General features: G+C 39.7%; 1 protein-coding gene across 3 annotated transcripts in view; it reads left to right on the forward strand.

Annotated features, from left to right (window-relative positions):
* Positions 1-16,154, forward strand: part of TNFSF4 (TNF superfamily member 4) — a 168,530-nt gene extending 152,376 nt beyond the window's left edge. For all 3 annotated transcript variants that reach the window (XM_073804333.1, XM_004318489.4, XM_073804338.1), the window contains 2 exons: positions 12,870-12,918; positions 14,468-16,154. In XM_073804333.1, coding sequence (XP_073660434.1) covers positions 12,870-12,918; positions 14,468-14,817 — 399 coding nt within the window. In that variant the 3' untranslated portion in view covers positions 14,818-16,154. The remainder of the gene's footprint in view (positions 1-12,869; positions 12,919-14,467) is intronic.
* The last annotated feature ends 462 nt before the right edge of the window (positions 16,155-16,616 follow it).

Genomic DNA, 16,616 nt, shown 5'->3' on the forward strand with positions numbered 1-16,616 from the left:
TATAACTTGAACTTTGTATCCTTTAGGAAGAAAAAGAGGCATTTTTGATTAAAAAATCTTGTCTCATTAGCTCAAATTAAATGTGTCCCCATGTAATTTAACAAGTTTTTAAAGAAATTTTTTATGATAGACATGGAAATAATTTTCAATGTAATTGAATTTGCATTTTATAAGAAATTTTATGGGAGCTAAAAAGAAACATCTGAAGTATTGAACTGATTTGTCACTAAGTATTTTGAGGCTCTTAAAGGAGGTACTGAAAATGTATAGAATTGTTGGATTTTTGAGCAGACATTAGACATAGTCCACTTATGGACAGGAAAACAGAAACTCAGGGAGGGTAAAGGCCGGAGGAGGAGGTAATGCTTCACTGATATTAGAAGAAAGGTGGAAATTCTTTAAATAGATAAGAGGAATGATGGTGGGTGAGTAGGGGCAGAAGGCTTTCTAGGTAAAAGAGCAAGTTGTTCAGAATGGTTGGAGTTGAGAGTTCATTGGGGAAAGTGGAGGAAGAGGAAGCTGAAAATCTAGGTGAGGGCAGGACACAAAGGGTCTTGTGACTCATGCTAAGGGAACACACTTCATTCCATTCTATGCAAAAGAAAATACAGGAAAAATTACCCAATTTGTCACTTCTCCAAATTTCGCTTCTCTTATGTGGTCTACATATTGACAAATACAGAAAGTGAGTCTAATCTCACATAGCACTAGGGGGCACCACAGTAAAACTAACAGTTCTTGGATATCTTTTAAAGAGAACCCACTCTTATTTCCTGAGGAGTTAAGAACACTTTTCTCAGGAAACCAAGCGCTCATCCATGTGTAAGAGGATGAACAATATCAAGAGGGCCTAATATTGTTCACTATTTACACAGTGATGATATTTTCTACAAGAAAAATTTAGATATGGGTTCTGACCCAAGTACTCAAAATAGGACAGGATAGCTTGGACAGGAATCATGCTGGAAAATGTCACATATGTACACATGAATAGAAACAAATATACACACTCAGAGGAGAGATGGGAAGCAAGCAGAAGGGCTCTTGGTATAGACCTTGGAGTATAATCGCCCCTATTCCTTTTCTCTGACCTCAACTCCTAGCTACTAGCCCTGAGTAGACCTAGCCTTGCCTAGGGGCTGACCACCCTGCCCTTCCAATTCTGTTTCTTTTAATGGAAATTACTTCTGTGCCCTTCACTTTCAGAGAACCCACAGCTTCCCACCCACTTCAGGGATTCTCCATTCATGGCTCATGAACATTAATCTTCTGGAATCACTTAGGTTGGAGGAGCCATGTACAATGTTGTTATTCCTATTTAGGGAGTGAAAAGATACAACTGAATAACAAAGTAGAAGGGTTATTTCTCACAGTCACAGATAAAATATATGGCATATGTGGTAGTATTAGGATGAAATTGGATTCCCCAGCATCCTGTGGCTTGTGCATTTTGTTTGTAGCCAAATGAAGGCATTAAAACACTTCCTCATACAAAAATACAACATATCTTCTCAAGATTTTAGGGGAGTCATTGAGGTGTAGGAGAGAGAACACTGGATTAGGAACTAGAATATTCTGGTTCAGTCCAGTCTTTTAGCTTTGTGACTCTGGGTAAAGTCCCCAAAATCCCGAGTGTCAATTTAATCATTTTCAAAAATTGGAATTTGGTTATTGTGAGGAACAAATGTGTTACAGAGCTTTGTAAATGTTGAGATTATTATTATTATTCATGAACATGCTTCCATAAGCATACCACCACTAAAATGTTTGCCTTATAGCGCGCACATGCGTGCGCACACACACACACACACACACACACACACACATGAACCCTCCATAACTCAAATCTCAGAGAGCATATTATAGGTAAAGTTAACCTTAACTTCATGGACTTTGACTTTCCTACTGTAATTTTTAAGGCTAAAAAAAACCCTCTTGGTATAATTCTAGCAGTTTTGAATATAGATGTCTAATTAAGACCTCATGGCTGTATTAATGAACAAAGGAAAAATGAAGGGGAGAATTTATGAGGGTATAAAATGTTATCAAGTTAGTGTCTGAAAGTGGTTCAGAGATCTAAAATGGCACGCTTAGAACACATGGCCCAGGCTGATTCCATCTCCCTTTACGTTGATGTAGTTCATGCAATTCTACAATGACTTGGTTGCCAAATAGGGCAGAAAATTATATTTAGAAGAGTGGTCTGGTTCAAAATATTAGAAACGTTGGAGCTAAGATGGGCATAATTATGCATTACTTTCTTTTCAGCAAACCTTTCATTCTGAAATGCAAGTTTGATGTGTTATTAATTTGTATAAATTTGTCGAGCTTTGATAACATTGAAAATGCTATTTAAGAACATACTTGGACAGAAAGATGGGCAAATAGACCCAAACTTTAATTCTTCCAATACTAATTGAAGAAGGGCTTATGGATAGAAAGCGACACTCCCAAAATGTTATATAGGTGGGGAGCTGTGGGGGTGTCCAGTGAGTGTAAATGATGTACCCTCAGGCTGGGCTGCCCTGTAGGTCGCCACAGCACAACCCTAGAGAACCAGTGAAACTGTCAAGCAAAGATCAGGATGAAAATGACAATTAACATTACAAAAAATTATAAACAAGCATCAAAATAGTCATCAAGGGAAATTATAAAAACTTTGCTGGGTTTTAAAAGAAGTTGTAAAACACGTTTTACTGCTCAGTAATGTAAAATATATTTTGAGTTACCTGTGTGTTGGGTGCTTAACGTTTTTAACTTCCAAGGCCCATAAAGATCTTAATCTGGCCCTGTATGTGGTTTGATGAAGACTGGGAACTCAAAGCTCTTTTTGCGGGAGGTTGAGGGGCATCACTCCTGGTGCTACTTGCAATAACTATCTCTGGTTTTGTGATCTTTTCCCTACTTTTGTCCTCACTTCTTTACTATGACCTCGGAGGAAGATAGACAGATATTTGTGTGCACTTTTACAATGAGGAAATTTGAGGCATAGAGACTTGTCTAGGTCAATATAGGAAGGTCTGGTTATAAATTAGGACCAGGTTTAAATTCTAGTCCTGTTTCTTTCCGTTACACTTGGCCAAGACGCCATGGCTCTAAGCTGTAAGAATTTTGGCTGGCTGTTTTAAAATTTGTTTCCTTTTCTGACATTAATTGCTTTTGAAGAAAAATTGGGGGAAAGATTTATAACCTGGCATAAAGGGAAGCAAGATTCTTTTAAAATAGGGATCTAAATCTACTTCCACAAATAGAGATAACACAACAAATGAAGCTTTAACAAGCGCATAATACAGCATAGGTTATTCTGATGAAGCAAATCATTGCCATGTGTGATATATTCATAGAAGAGCAAGGGAACTTGGATTTGGGCACTAGCTCAGTCATTTATTCACTCCGAGCTGTACTTTTTTAAAAAACAATAAGGAGATTAGACTATATAATCTCCCTGGGCCTTTCTAGTTCTATCAGACTGATTCAAAGAATTATTTTAATGTTGTAAGTGTGATTTCACACTATATGCAAATATCTTTTCAACCATGTATTAGTTTCCTAGGGCTGCCTTTTAAGGTACCACAAATTGGGTACCTTAAAAGAAATTTAATCTTTCACAGTTTTGGAGGATAGATATTCAAAATCAAAGTGTCAGCAGGGCCATGCTCCCTCTGAAGGCTGTAGGGAAGGATCCTTCAGGATCCTTCTTTGCCTCTTTCTAGCTTCTGGTGACTCCCAGCAATCCTTAGTGTTCTTGGCTTGTAGTTGCATCACCCCAAGCTCTGCCTCCAAGTTCACATGACCATCTTCTCTGTGCGAATCTGTGTGTCCTCTCCTCTTCTTTTAAGGACACACATATTAGACTTAGAACCCACCCTAATCTAGTTAACCTCATGTTAACTAATTACATCTGCAAAGACCCTATTTCCTAATCAAGTCACATACTGAGATTCTAAGTGGAAATAAATTTGGAGGGACACTATTCAACTCACTACCAACCATTTATTAATTTACTTATTTATTTACTTATCTATGGAAAATAAGTTACCTGTCAGACATTGAGGAAGCAATGGTAAGCAAGACTTGGTCTTCCTTGCCCTCTCAGAGTTTGCAATCTAGTGGAGAAAGAAGATGGTCAAGCAATAACATAGTGCGTGATAAGCACTGGATAACCAAGTAGGGTACAGCTCTTCAGTAAGAAGTTTCACAGAGGGCTATCTACCTAGCTTCAATATCTAGTTACTCAATTGGGATTATAAAGTGAGCATACTTTATTTTTTGCATTAGGTGCTTCGTTTCTCTTCCATTATTTAACAGGAAGGCTTTAGTTTAAAATGTCATTGTCATTATCGTTACCACCACCATCATCATTCCACTGCTGTTCGGTTATGATTTTTTTTTTTTTTTTTTTTTTTTTTTTTTTTTTGCGATACACGGGCCTCTCACTGTTGTGGCCTCTCCCGTTGCAGAGCGCAGGCTCCGGACGCGCAGGCTCAACGGCCATGGCTCACAGGCCTAGCCGCTCCGCGGCATGTGGGATCTTCCCGGACCAGGGCACGAACCCGTGTCCCCTGCATCGGCAGGCGGACGGACTCTCAACCACTGTGCCAGCAGGGAAGCCCCGGTTATGATTTTTACCAGTCACCAATCTTAGTTCACACCAGAATATAGGTTGAGGATTATTTAGCCTCATGCAAATGAGGCTAAGAGCTTCATTGCATAAACAACACAAAAGATATTCTTGATTGTTCATTAACCGTCACAGGGAGCCACTTGGGGGAAAAAACTTGCTTTTGTTACAGCTGAGGGGTTTATTGTGTTGAAAAGTTCTTCTATTCAAAAGGTCTTCTTATCTACCAATAATTTGGGATTTCTCTTTTGAATGTTGTGATTTGCCTAATCTCTGGTATGGAAAAGTCCTTAGACAGTCCTCATTCCACAGTGCTTATTCCACCATCTTAACTGAGGATGGACATAAAAATAAGGATATTAGAAACTGAGAAAGTGAAAGGACTTGTTCTGGCCTAAGACCATACCTCAGTGTTCCTTTTCCCAGCCCAATGCCTTGTCCATTCTACTAGGTTGCGTTTCCAAGGCAATAGTGCCTCCTTTTTTATATAGCAAATGAGATGGGGAATGAGTGACTTCAAGTAGAAAGATATTGATTTTAATAATTCTGCTACCCTCTTTGTACTTAAGGATGAATGGGGCAATGTATAAAACCTTGAGCAATCACATATGGTGTTGGCTCAAGCCAGTGTCAGATATTATGTGGTTATGCAGCCACTAGCCAAGGTCAGGGCATAGTCTAAAGGGCTAAGTTCCACCTTAGCTCAGCAAAGGTTTATTTATAAATGCCATTATTTTTAAGGCATTGTAAGATTTATGATAATGCAGTGGGTACCTTGTAAACCAACCCTTCCATTTGCTTAGAGACTAGGGTGTTTTGCTGGAGATCACCAAGGTGGGGAAAGGAGTTATTTCTTTTTTCAATTTATTTTTTTTTAATTTATTACAAGATTATACAAGTAATATAATGTACAAGATTATATAAGTTTCAGGTGTACAACATAGTGATTCACAATTTTTAAAGATTATATTCCATTTATAGTTATATAATGTTGGCTATATTCCCTGTATTGTACAATATATCCGTATTTTATACATAGTAGTTTGTACCTTTCAAACCCCCCTTCCCTCTCCCCCACTGGTAACCAGTAGATTGTTCTCTGAATCTGTGAGTCTGTTTCTTTTTTGTCATAGTCACTAGTTTGTTGTATTTTTTAGATTCCACATATAACTGATATCATACAGTATTTGTCTTTCTCTGTCTGACAGGAAAGGAATTCTTAGAAATGTTTTGGCAGACCCCTTTGTCAGTGTACTTTAAGGATTTCCCCAGTAAATGTGGAAAGGGAAACCCAGATATAAGAAAATCTTCCCCCTGAGGATATAAAGAATTGGTTGCAAAATTTTGCAAATCACAAAATTTTGAAGGTATGTTCATGCCACATGGATGCTTTTGGTTCATTTGGTTGTTTATCTGAATACCTGATAATTCCTCTTAGGAATCTGCTAATTTGCTAAGCATTTGAGACAGTGAAACCACAGTTCCTGTTCTCTGAGATAGAGGGGAGAGGGTCAGTTAGTAGAGACTTGCCATTACTAAGTAAATTTGACAAGAAAAGTGGAAGTGGTTAGAGAAAGGAGGCTATATTAGGATATCACAGGGCCTGTGTAGTAGCGAGGAGAATAAAAGTTAAGAGAGAGATTACAGCAAAAAGGTGCTGGCAGCCATGGTGAAGAGTGGGAATAGAGAAAGAGAGAGTCTTGAATGACAGTTAAAATGGCTTTTCTTTGTATTCATTAAATCTCAGTAGACTCTTTATTCAGCAAGATTTTCAAAGTCACACATCTTCATCTCTTAAGAAATGTAACTTTGGGGATAAAGTTTTCTGATTATGGAAGACTCTTTGGCCAAAGAATCAGTTTTTGCCCATTCTTCCTATTCCTTTCTCTGAGTGGGGTTCTGAACTTCGCTGATCCGAAGTGTGGGCCCTTGCCTTTGTAAGGGAGTTTCCGCTGAGTACACACTAAGTCCACCAGGGTGAGAGTCTACCTTCCCAGCCCACTGTAATGGGTAAATATAGAAAATTCCATCTTCCTCTTCAGAGGCTCGTTGAGACACACCCTGAGAGCTTGTGAGGCTGTGCTTTCATGATCTCTCAGGTCTCCTCTGATTGACATGAAGCCCAGTGTTGGGGGAGGAGACATTCACATCCCAGTGGAGGTTGCAGGGTGAACCACAGAGTTCCCATCACAGATCTGTTTCCCCGCCATCCTCCACTGATTCACATCCCATCCCACTCCCACCCAGGATCTTGACTGATATCAAGTGAGGAAGGGCAAGGCCCACATAGTGAATGCAGAGCCCACTTCCTGGTTTCATATTTGATGAGTATCATTCCCTCCTGCCACAGATACATCCCCCTCCAGGACAAATGCCGCATGAGTATAAGGTTGGCAGCCTCATGCCACATCCCGGTGAGTCAGAATTAGAAACTCACACATTCCAAAGATGAGCCCATGAAGCAAGCATCACCTTTTTGGGAACATGGTGCAGGCTGCTGGGTAAATGCTAGATATCAGACATTTTCCATCTGTGTTCTCAGACAGTTCAGTGCTCCAGGTGCTGAGAGAGGCCAGGAAAGGACATAATTCTGACTCTTCTTTGCATCGCCTGCTTGCTGCCTACTTTGTACTTGTCCTGCTGCCCCTTATCAGGACAATTGCATCTAATCAGAGCCCAGCTAATGGCTTTGCCAACCTATACTACACAACCTTGTAGGATTGACTGAGGAGCTCTTTCCTGGAGAATGTCTAGATATTTTGAGATATATCTGAATATTTCGACAACTATCTAAAACCTAATGTTTTAATCTTATTCTGTATTGACAATTAAAATAATTCAAATTAATTTTGAACCCTCAAATGCTTTCTTAGGGGTTTTTTACCCTAAAATAGAGTAGGATAAAGAGAAAGGATGTTACCATGAACTTGGGGTTCAATCAAACTCAAGTTAATACCTGTTTCTTCCTGAGCAAGTTGTTAACAGCACTGATTCTCATTTTTCTATCTGTAAAACATGGGCAATTACTATTTCTACTTAACAGTGTTATTTTGGATAGCAAAAAAGGTAATGAAATTGAGAAAGAGTAATGCAGTGCATGGCATGTTATAAGTTCTCAATAATTTTTATTGTTTTTCTTGACTATACCAAGAATGGTCTCATTGCTAGACCTTTCTTCCATATAATGCCTTTGGATTATCTAGGTCATCTTTCGCTTTCAAGGCCTAAGACCATGTCTTTCCTTCTTGAGTGGCCAAAGCCTGCAATGATTTTTCTGTTCTCTGGAACCTTGTGGCATACATTGCCTGTTGATGCTTACCAAAGGTTTTCTTGTAGAGGAGCTGTTTCCCCACTTGACATACAAGTTTGTCAAAAATAAGGATTGTGTCTTCTTTCCCTTTGTGTTCTTAGAGTTGAATGTAATGCCTGCCATATAACAGATACTCAATAATTGTTGATGCTGTTTCAAATCAGCAATAACATGGCAATCATATAACTATTCAATCAACTATTGAATAGTGCTTACAGTAGAGCAAACATCCTTTGAGCACCAGCTTTGGGACAGGCATGCTTTTTGCCAAGGGCATGGTCGAAGATACATTTTCTGGATTTGGGCCTTCAGGAGTTCACAGTTGAGTGTGGTAATTCTCAAATTCTGAACCTTGGGTGCTTGTAAAAATGCAGATTACTGAGTCCACCTACACCTTTTGAATCAGAATCTTTATGAATAGACATCTACACATTTTTACAAATTTTCCAGGTGAATCAAATGTACATTAGAGTTTGAGAACAGTGGGACAGCTGACCTTTTTCATATCATCAGCTGCTCCTAGACAGGACATGTGCATTATTCAGTCAATTGGTCAAATAGCCCATATATCAGCTGCCTACTGAGTACTCTGTTTTCTTGGCTCTGCTTATGACAGCCCTCAAACCCAGGAGGGAAGCCTGAACTTTTGGCTCTCCCTATGCACTTTCATGATGAGGTCATCGTGAGACCACCACCCTGCCGATCTGCTGTGTGTGGCAACTTCTTCTTTCCTCCACCTTGGCACCGAAGTGGACACAAGGAATGGAATATTAATAAAGTCTTCAAAGAAATTTCTCCACACTTTAAATTTGCATGGGGAGAAAGAAAACTGTGTTTTGGTATAATGAAAGTTGTACTTTCATTGGAGGACAGGAGTTGAATCCCTTTACTTCTGTAGGCCTCAGTTTCTTCATCTGTAAAGTACAATGTTCAGTTAGAAGATGACTTCTTTTATACTCATGCTTCTGAAACCATCTCATTCAAACTTCAGGACTGTGCTTTGATTCTGGTGTGTAGACTTATAGGAGTTTCCGTTCCCCTTTGAGGATGGTACTGGCTCTTCAGACTTTGCATATTGAAGAAGCCTTATTGTATAGCTTGTCCTTACATGAAAGCCCTCTGGGACCTTTGATATTTTCTTTTAGTATCTGGAGAAGGTATGAGGATTTTGATTTTCTTGATATGAAAAAGACCATGTTTGTGCATGTGGGTAAAATTAATATTTTCTGATTGTTTTCTGGTAACCTTTCTTATGAAGCCAGGATTCTTTTGTATTGTTTCTCTGGGCTACAGAGAGCCAGAGGGTTATTTTAGGAATTTCGTTGGACTTCGTTTTTCATTTTATTAATTCCTTCATTCTGTAGTCATATATAAAGCTAAAATAGTGTTATATAGACTAAATTAAGAACATGACATGGATCTTATCTCTCATGGGCATCCAAGAATAATAGCTGACATTTATCAACTCCTTACAATGTTCCGGGTCAGGTACTGAAAATTTAGATACATTATCTCATTCAATCTTCACAACAGCATTCTGGGATATAGATTTTACTATTTCCATTTTACAGATGAAGAAACTAAAAATCAGCAAGGTAATGCCATTTTCCCAAGAGCACACAGCTAAGTAGTCTTGTAGAGGAGATGAGACATGTATCCAATGGTGGTAGAATGAAAGTCAATAGAGTGATTTAAAAAATTTTTTTACATCAGGGTTCACTCTTGGTATGGTACATTTTATGGATTTTTAACAAATGAACAATAACATGTACCCACCATTAGAGTATCATGCAGAATAGTGTCAGTACTCAAAATCTTCTGCACTTCACCTATTCATCTCTCCCTCCTCCCTCACCCCTGGCAATTGCTGATCTTTAACTGTGTCTATAGTTTGCCTTTTTCAGAATGTCACATAATTGGAATCATACAGTATATAGTCTTTTCAGATTGTCTTCTTTCATTTGGTAATATGCATTTAAGGTGCCACCATGTCTTTCCATGGCTTGAAAAGCTCATTTCCTTTTAGCACTGAACAATATTCCATTGTCTGGATGTATCACAGTTTATTTATCCATTCAGCCTACTGAGGATATCTTGATTGCTTTTGCTTGGCAAGTTTTAGCAATAATAAACAAAGCTATTATAAACATCCATGTGAATAGAGTGGTTTTTAAGTACTCGCTATGGGAGACCAAAAATCAGGGATTTGATTTAGGCTTTGAAGGTGGTGATGTTTTGATGGGTCGACATAGATGGAGGACCATTCTTGGTGGAGAGAAAAAAGGAAGCAAGTATTTTTCAAATGCTTACCATGTGCCAGGCAAACTCCTCGGTACTTTCACATATGTTAACTTATTTAAGCTTTACAGTCATCTCCTGGAACATTCCAATAATAATATTATGCCTTATTTTCACAGACAGGAAAGCTAAAGCTCAGCAATGGTATACAACATTTCCAAATTCACAAAACTAGAGAAGTCACAATTTGACGTGAATCTGACTCCCAAGCCTATGCCCTCTGTTTTGTCCTACCAGGCTCTAATCAAGGGCAAAGAGCTTAGAGGAAATGGTTGGCTCCAGCATAAGACACAGAAAGGATATGTGTAGTGGTGATGCTTGACAAGGAGGTTGGCGCCAGGTGATGGAAGGCCTTGAATTGGGCACTGTGAGGGTATTTCTGGGCAGTGGGGTAGTCAGAATGAGGCGATCAGGTATGGAGGATGAAGGGAAAAGTCGTAGAAGGGCATGGAGCAAGAGGAAACACCGTCTTATTTCCCAACATTGCCTAGGCTTGGTGGTGTTGATGCTAGGAAGAAAATATACAAATTTCTAATACTGGGTGACCTTCAGGAGAAGGAAAGGAAGCCCGAATCTGGAGTTGTATTTGCATCTACCTGAAAGAGGAAGTCACATGTGCTTTCCTTGCTGCCTCTCAGCATCTTGGTCTCAGAATGTCCTCTTGGTCATTACTGCCCCTACTTAGTCATCACTGTATTTTAGAACACTAGGAAATTTCTTTTATTTGCAGGAACCTTTTGGAGATTTTGCAAAGTCAGTCAAATAATCAAACCACGAGAACTTTTAAGTCAGAGAGCTTTATGCAAATTTGGGGTGAGGAAGCTTCCTATTTTTCTCTTTTATTAAAATTGACTTAGAGTTGCAACTTTTAAAATTTAAATCATGAACAGTTAGTGCTGAAAGGGATGTCTGTGATCTTGGAGGAATTTTTAAAGATGAGAAAACTGATGTCTAGAGAAATTATAAAACTTTCCTAAGATGACACCATACTTGCCTGGCTGGCGTTAGGACCAGGTTGCTGCATGCTGAGCCCTGGGCTCTTTGTGCAACTGCACAGGCTGCTTCTGACTTTAACAAGGTGGCCATTCAGGCTGGGACCAACCTGCCCAGAGAGCAGTGGAGGTATTCATTTACCCAGGGGATTATGGTGATCGTGATTGGGTAATATGCTTTTTGAGAGGCCTTCTTCCAGAACATTGCTTTAAGCATGAAGGATACCAATCCAGCCTCACAAACAGTCCGCAGAGGGGAGAGAGCTGAGGACTGTCAAGTCTTCCCAGGTCAACACCTCTCCACCTGCTCGCTGCTGACTAATATCGCTCCAGGGGCCCAGGCACTGGCAGGGCTCAGAAAGGCTCTCCTTCTTCCTACACGCCTGTTGGTTTAAGCTTGGTGAGGCTTTTGATTTTATGTACAAGGGAAGTAGGAGATTCTTCATCTGCATGGGCAGGCCCCAGTGGAATCTGTTTGACTGCTGCTATGAGTGTGCCAGGAAAGTGGGAAGCAGGGATTCCAGGGAAGCAGGGATTCCGCACCCCAGAGTATGAAAACAAATTCCTCCCCACACCTTTGATCAGGACATCTTGCCAAAAATAGCCTGGTGGGAGGAGCTCTTGTCCTTGGCAGGTGCAGTAGGTGGTGGGTTTTTGTTGTTGTTGTTGTATTCTATTTCCTTTTTTAGTAGGTAATACAAAATTTATAAAATATAAAAAAGTAAACCATGGAAAGTAAGGGTCCCTCCCACTCCTGTCCTCAGGCTTCCAGTTCCTTTCCCCAGAGGCAACATTATATTCTGTCAGATAAATTCAGTGCCCACACAAACATTATCATTATTTTTTGACACAAATGGTAATGTACTTTATACATGATTCTGCCCTTTGCTTTTGCTTTTTTCACTTAATATATTAATATTTTGGAGTTTGCTCCATATTGAACTTCTTCATTCTTTTAACCACCAAATTTCCACAGACGTTTTATTTATTAGCTTTCCTTTCTTCATTGTTTTACTTCTTTCTTGCTTTTGAGTACTCACTTGGTTCAGGTTAGATTTTTCACATGGTAAAAGAGTAGGGAAAGACCCAACATTAAAAAATGCAACACGCAGATCTACTCATCTCTGAAGGATTAGAACAGTTTTTATTGCCTGTATGCCCTGAAAATAGGACACTTACTCCTGTTTTCCAGTGAAAAAGCGAGCAGTCAGGAAGCTTTCAGAATTCACTCCCAGTGCATTCTGGGAGTCTGTGGCCATGAAGGATTGATTGGTCACAGCCTTGTCCATGAAGTATCTCTATGACTGAATGGGTTTCTTAAGAAGATGACTGTTAAGTGCTCTGTCATCCAGAATGGGAAATTGGGGATTAGTGAGCGAAAACAATATATACCAAGGAAGAGTTTGGCAAATGAGGACAGATCCTACTTAGATGCTTGCACGAAAGAGAAGAAGACTCCTAACTTACCTTCAGAGATGTTATAGAAAGGCAAGGGGGGCAGGCAGGAAGGCTGGGTCTAATCTACATAGAAAAAAACAAATCTCTTATCAAGTCATTCCCTTTACAGGCTACTGCATTTCTGCTTCACAGGATATGAATTCCATTTGTTCATTTTTTTCTTAAAAATATATACTTTTTCCTCCTTTAGGTGCCATCTCAATACCCTCCAATCCAAAGTATCAGAGTACAGTTTACCAGTAAGTATTGTCAAAAGTTTAATTGATTCATATTTTTAAAAGAATCTTCTCTCCAGCCTCTTAATTTCTCCCAGAACGCAAGATCTCTCTCTTTTCTTAGGGAAACATCTAAATCCTGAAATTTATGGAGGCTGCATATTGTTTTCATTAGGGACAAAGAAAGTGTATAAAGAAGAAAAGGGGAGTAATTAGTTACCAAATATGTGCTTGTCACTGTATTACTTCATATTCCTCACTTAATCTTCCCAGGAACCCTTTGAGTAGGAATTATTCTCATTTTTTAGGTAAGAAAACTAAGGCTTTACTCCTTACAAGTTTGTCTGACTGTAAGACTTGTCATTCCCCAGTAATTCTATTATAGGACGGGATTTTACCTTAATGAGAGTTGGGGGACTTGAAGTCAAGGTGATACTTTACCTGGACAGCAGTATTTGGATCCATGATTAATACTTGAACAACCACCAGTAGTTTCTGTATGGATATTCATTTGTTAAGTCCTCCTGAGCTAAAGGAAAGTATATCTTGCCTTCTAATAAGTAATCCTTACTTTCAATTCAAAGTATTTCCCATGGACTTGATACAAAGCAAGAATTACTGAAATGTGCCCAGCAGTGCACATTTCAGTAAAGTACCTATTCTTTCCTATCTCTGAGGGACATGGGGCAGAGTGGGGAGTTTGAGATGTGGTTGCTTGACCATCCAGGATGATATTGAGGCTACCGTAGAAATAAAAGAAATTTGGTTTTTTGATTTGCACTTGAAATGGCCCCACACAAAGCTACGAAATCCATCATTCTGTGTCCTCCTACTCTTCCTTTTCTTTCTCCTGTGGCAACCACTACTCCCAAGGCAGCTTCCAGGAAAAACTAGCAATAAAAAGGTAGAAGGGAGAAGTAGGTCATATTCTTGAGCTCTTCTACCTGCATCTTAATGAGCAGAATCTGAGCCCACGGACATTACTAAGCTTTACTTAGTATCACAGCATTACTAAGCTTAAATGACTGTTGGCAAAGGCCAGTAACACATGCTGTTGGTAGGTCTAGTGCCCAGGGCATGTGAAAAATTTTCATTTCATGATCAAGTGGAGAGAGGACAGAGAAGAGTTAAAAGCAATTGCTTTGCATGGAGGGGGTGTGCAGGACCCAGGCAAGGGGCACTTCCACCACCCTTTGCCCTAGTCTATCCATTGAGCAAGAAAGGAAGCACCGAATTGCCAATCCCTCCTGGTTTTGAAAAATCAGGGAAACCTTGAGGCTCCATTTCCTGCCACAGGTATGTTGTGATAACTGCCAGCTGCTATATTCTCTCTGCTCTTGAACCCCAGCCCCATCTGTAACCCTCTTGGCTACTAGTATTAGCTTTGCCTCATCTATTCCACAGGGAAAGCAGATTCCAACCCTCATGGAGAAAAAACAGTATTTTCTTCCTTTCATTCTTCTCAAAATCTCTCCCTATCTCTTTCTCTTCATGTGTTTCTAGACATATTGGAAGGCTGTTGCCCAACGCTGAGCTAAGGAATCTTTTTTTTTTTTTACCCTACCCTCCTTAGAGTGTGAAAATGAGAATGGTTTCATCATCACATCCCCAAACAAGGATGGAACCATGAAGGTGCAAAACAACTCAATCATCATCAACTGTGATGGGTTTTATCTCATCTCCCTGAAGGGCTACTTCTCTCAGGAGCTCAGCCTCAGGCTTCAGTACCGGAAGGGTCGAGAACCCCTCTTCTCCCTGAGCAAGGTCACATCTGTTGACTCTGTCACAGTAGCCAATCTGGCTTTCAAGGACAAAGTCTACCTGAATGTGACCACTCACAGTGCCTCCTGCGAAGACATTCAGGTGAATGGTGGGGAACTGATTCTCATTCATCAAAATCCTGGTGGATTCTGTGTCTACTGAGGACCTGATGGCTGCATCTAAGCCAGGCACCAACATGAATGCCAAACTGGGGGTGGACAGGACACAGATTCTTCCTTGGGAGTGGAGGAGTTATCCCAGCTCAGCCCTCATATATGGCCACTTGAGATGTGACCAGAAGATCACTCCCTTCCCCACTCAGGGATATTTAAATCTTTATTTTATGTACCAATTAACTTTATGTATTTATCCTTATATCTTCTAAATCACCTAGCCCTCATCCCTCAGGATTGCCTCAAGCCTGTTGGCACCTCCAAGAGAGTGAGAAAAATAGGTGCCTCTTCCTCAGGATGTTGTTTCTATTGATCAGGAAATTATTGTAATACACTTTCATTATTGAAAAAGACACTTGACTACCATGTGCTGGATATTTGACATCTGGTACTGTCAAAATGAAGAAGACCAAGGAGAGGGTTTATGAATCTGCCAAAGGTGGTGGATTGACCCCTGGCAGCCAAAGGTGCCTCTTCAAGATGAAATTGGTTGAAGTTTGCATATTGCCTAAATACCTCTCTCATGTGGCGGAGTTCAAAAGGAAAAGCAACTTGTGAACAGCTGTCAGGACTTGATGAAGATAGCTGGCTAAGGAATACTCTGTGCTTTTTTCTTTCTTTTTCCTCCATTTTGCTTTCCCAGCCTCCAAATGTTCTTGATAGAAATTTCCCTTCAAAGAACCATCTCAGGGATGTGATGCTGTGAAAAATGTAATCAGTGACTTAAGGAAAACTGAGAGAAATTTTTCTAAACTGGGAGAGTGAGATAATTTATTGTGAGGGTTATCTTTATCACTCAGGAGAGCTGTGAAACTGGACCTCTCAGGGTAACAGTCAGTGGGAATTAAAACTGTCTGGGAAGGAAATCCCATTCTTTGCCACAGAGAGGCGAAGTAGCACATGCCCATCCTCCTGCTTATGCTGAGCTACATACTCAGCCCCACACCTTGTACTCATGGACCACCTTGTCTCAAAAAAAAAAAAAAAAATGAAGCAATTCTATGATCAATTGCAACTTTATGTCAAAAAAACATTGAGACGCCATTACATCTTATGAAAAATAATGATCTCTGTCTAGAAACACCATAATATCACATATGATCTCACATTGATAGTTGAGGCTAGAAGGACCAATAATCAGCCAATACCAAGGCTTTCAAGAGAATAAGATCACCTAATGTTTAGTTTAAATATCCCACTTAATGTATCTGGCTTATGGCATTGTGGACAAATGTGATTTTTCTTAATTTCCAGATGATTTGTAAGTTTTCTGTGTCAAAACTTTTACAAATTTGAATTTTTTTATAAAAACTTTTTAGAATGGTAGCAAGTGTTTCCCTGCAGTTTTAAATAGAGTGTGTGACATATCATAGAATATTTCTGGATGATTCTGGGTCATCATAGTAGTTGTACTGTGGTGTGCTGCAGTGATATCTTCAGGGTCTCCAGAAAGGTGGAAGGCAGTTTGGCCCTACACTAAATGGTCTCAATTACATTTGGATTTTTTTCTTGTCTGTTTGATACAATTATTTTCCATCTCCAATTAAGTGCCTGTCTGTCTCCAACTATATTCCCACCACTCAGTTTTAATCTGTTATAGGCAGAAGCTAAATCAAAATTCTAAATAAAAAGAAGCTAAATAAAAGAAACTGTGCATAAGGTAAGAGTAACCAAACTCTGAGTGGCTGCCCAGGTACTCACATAATTGTTATAATCCTAGGTAAACATCTATGGAGGGCCTGCTGTAGACCAAGCGTTAGGCTAAATGCTTTACATGAATTGGCCCCC

The sequence above is a fragment of the Tursiops truncatus genome, chromosome 1, assembly GCF_011762595.2.
Source record: "Tursiops truncatus isolate mTurTru1 chromosome 1, mTurTru1.mat.Y, whole genome shotgun sequence".
NCBI classification, from domain to species: Eukaryota; Metazoa; Chordata; class Mammalia; order Artiodactyla; family Delphinidae; genus Tursiops; species Tursiops truncatus.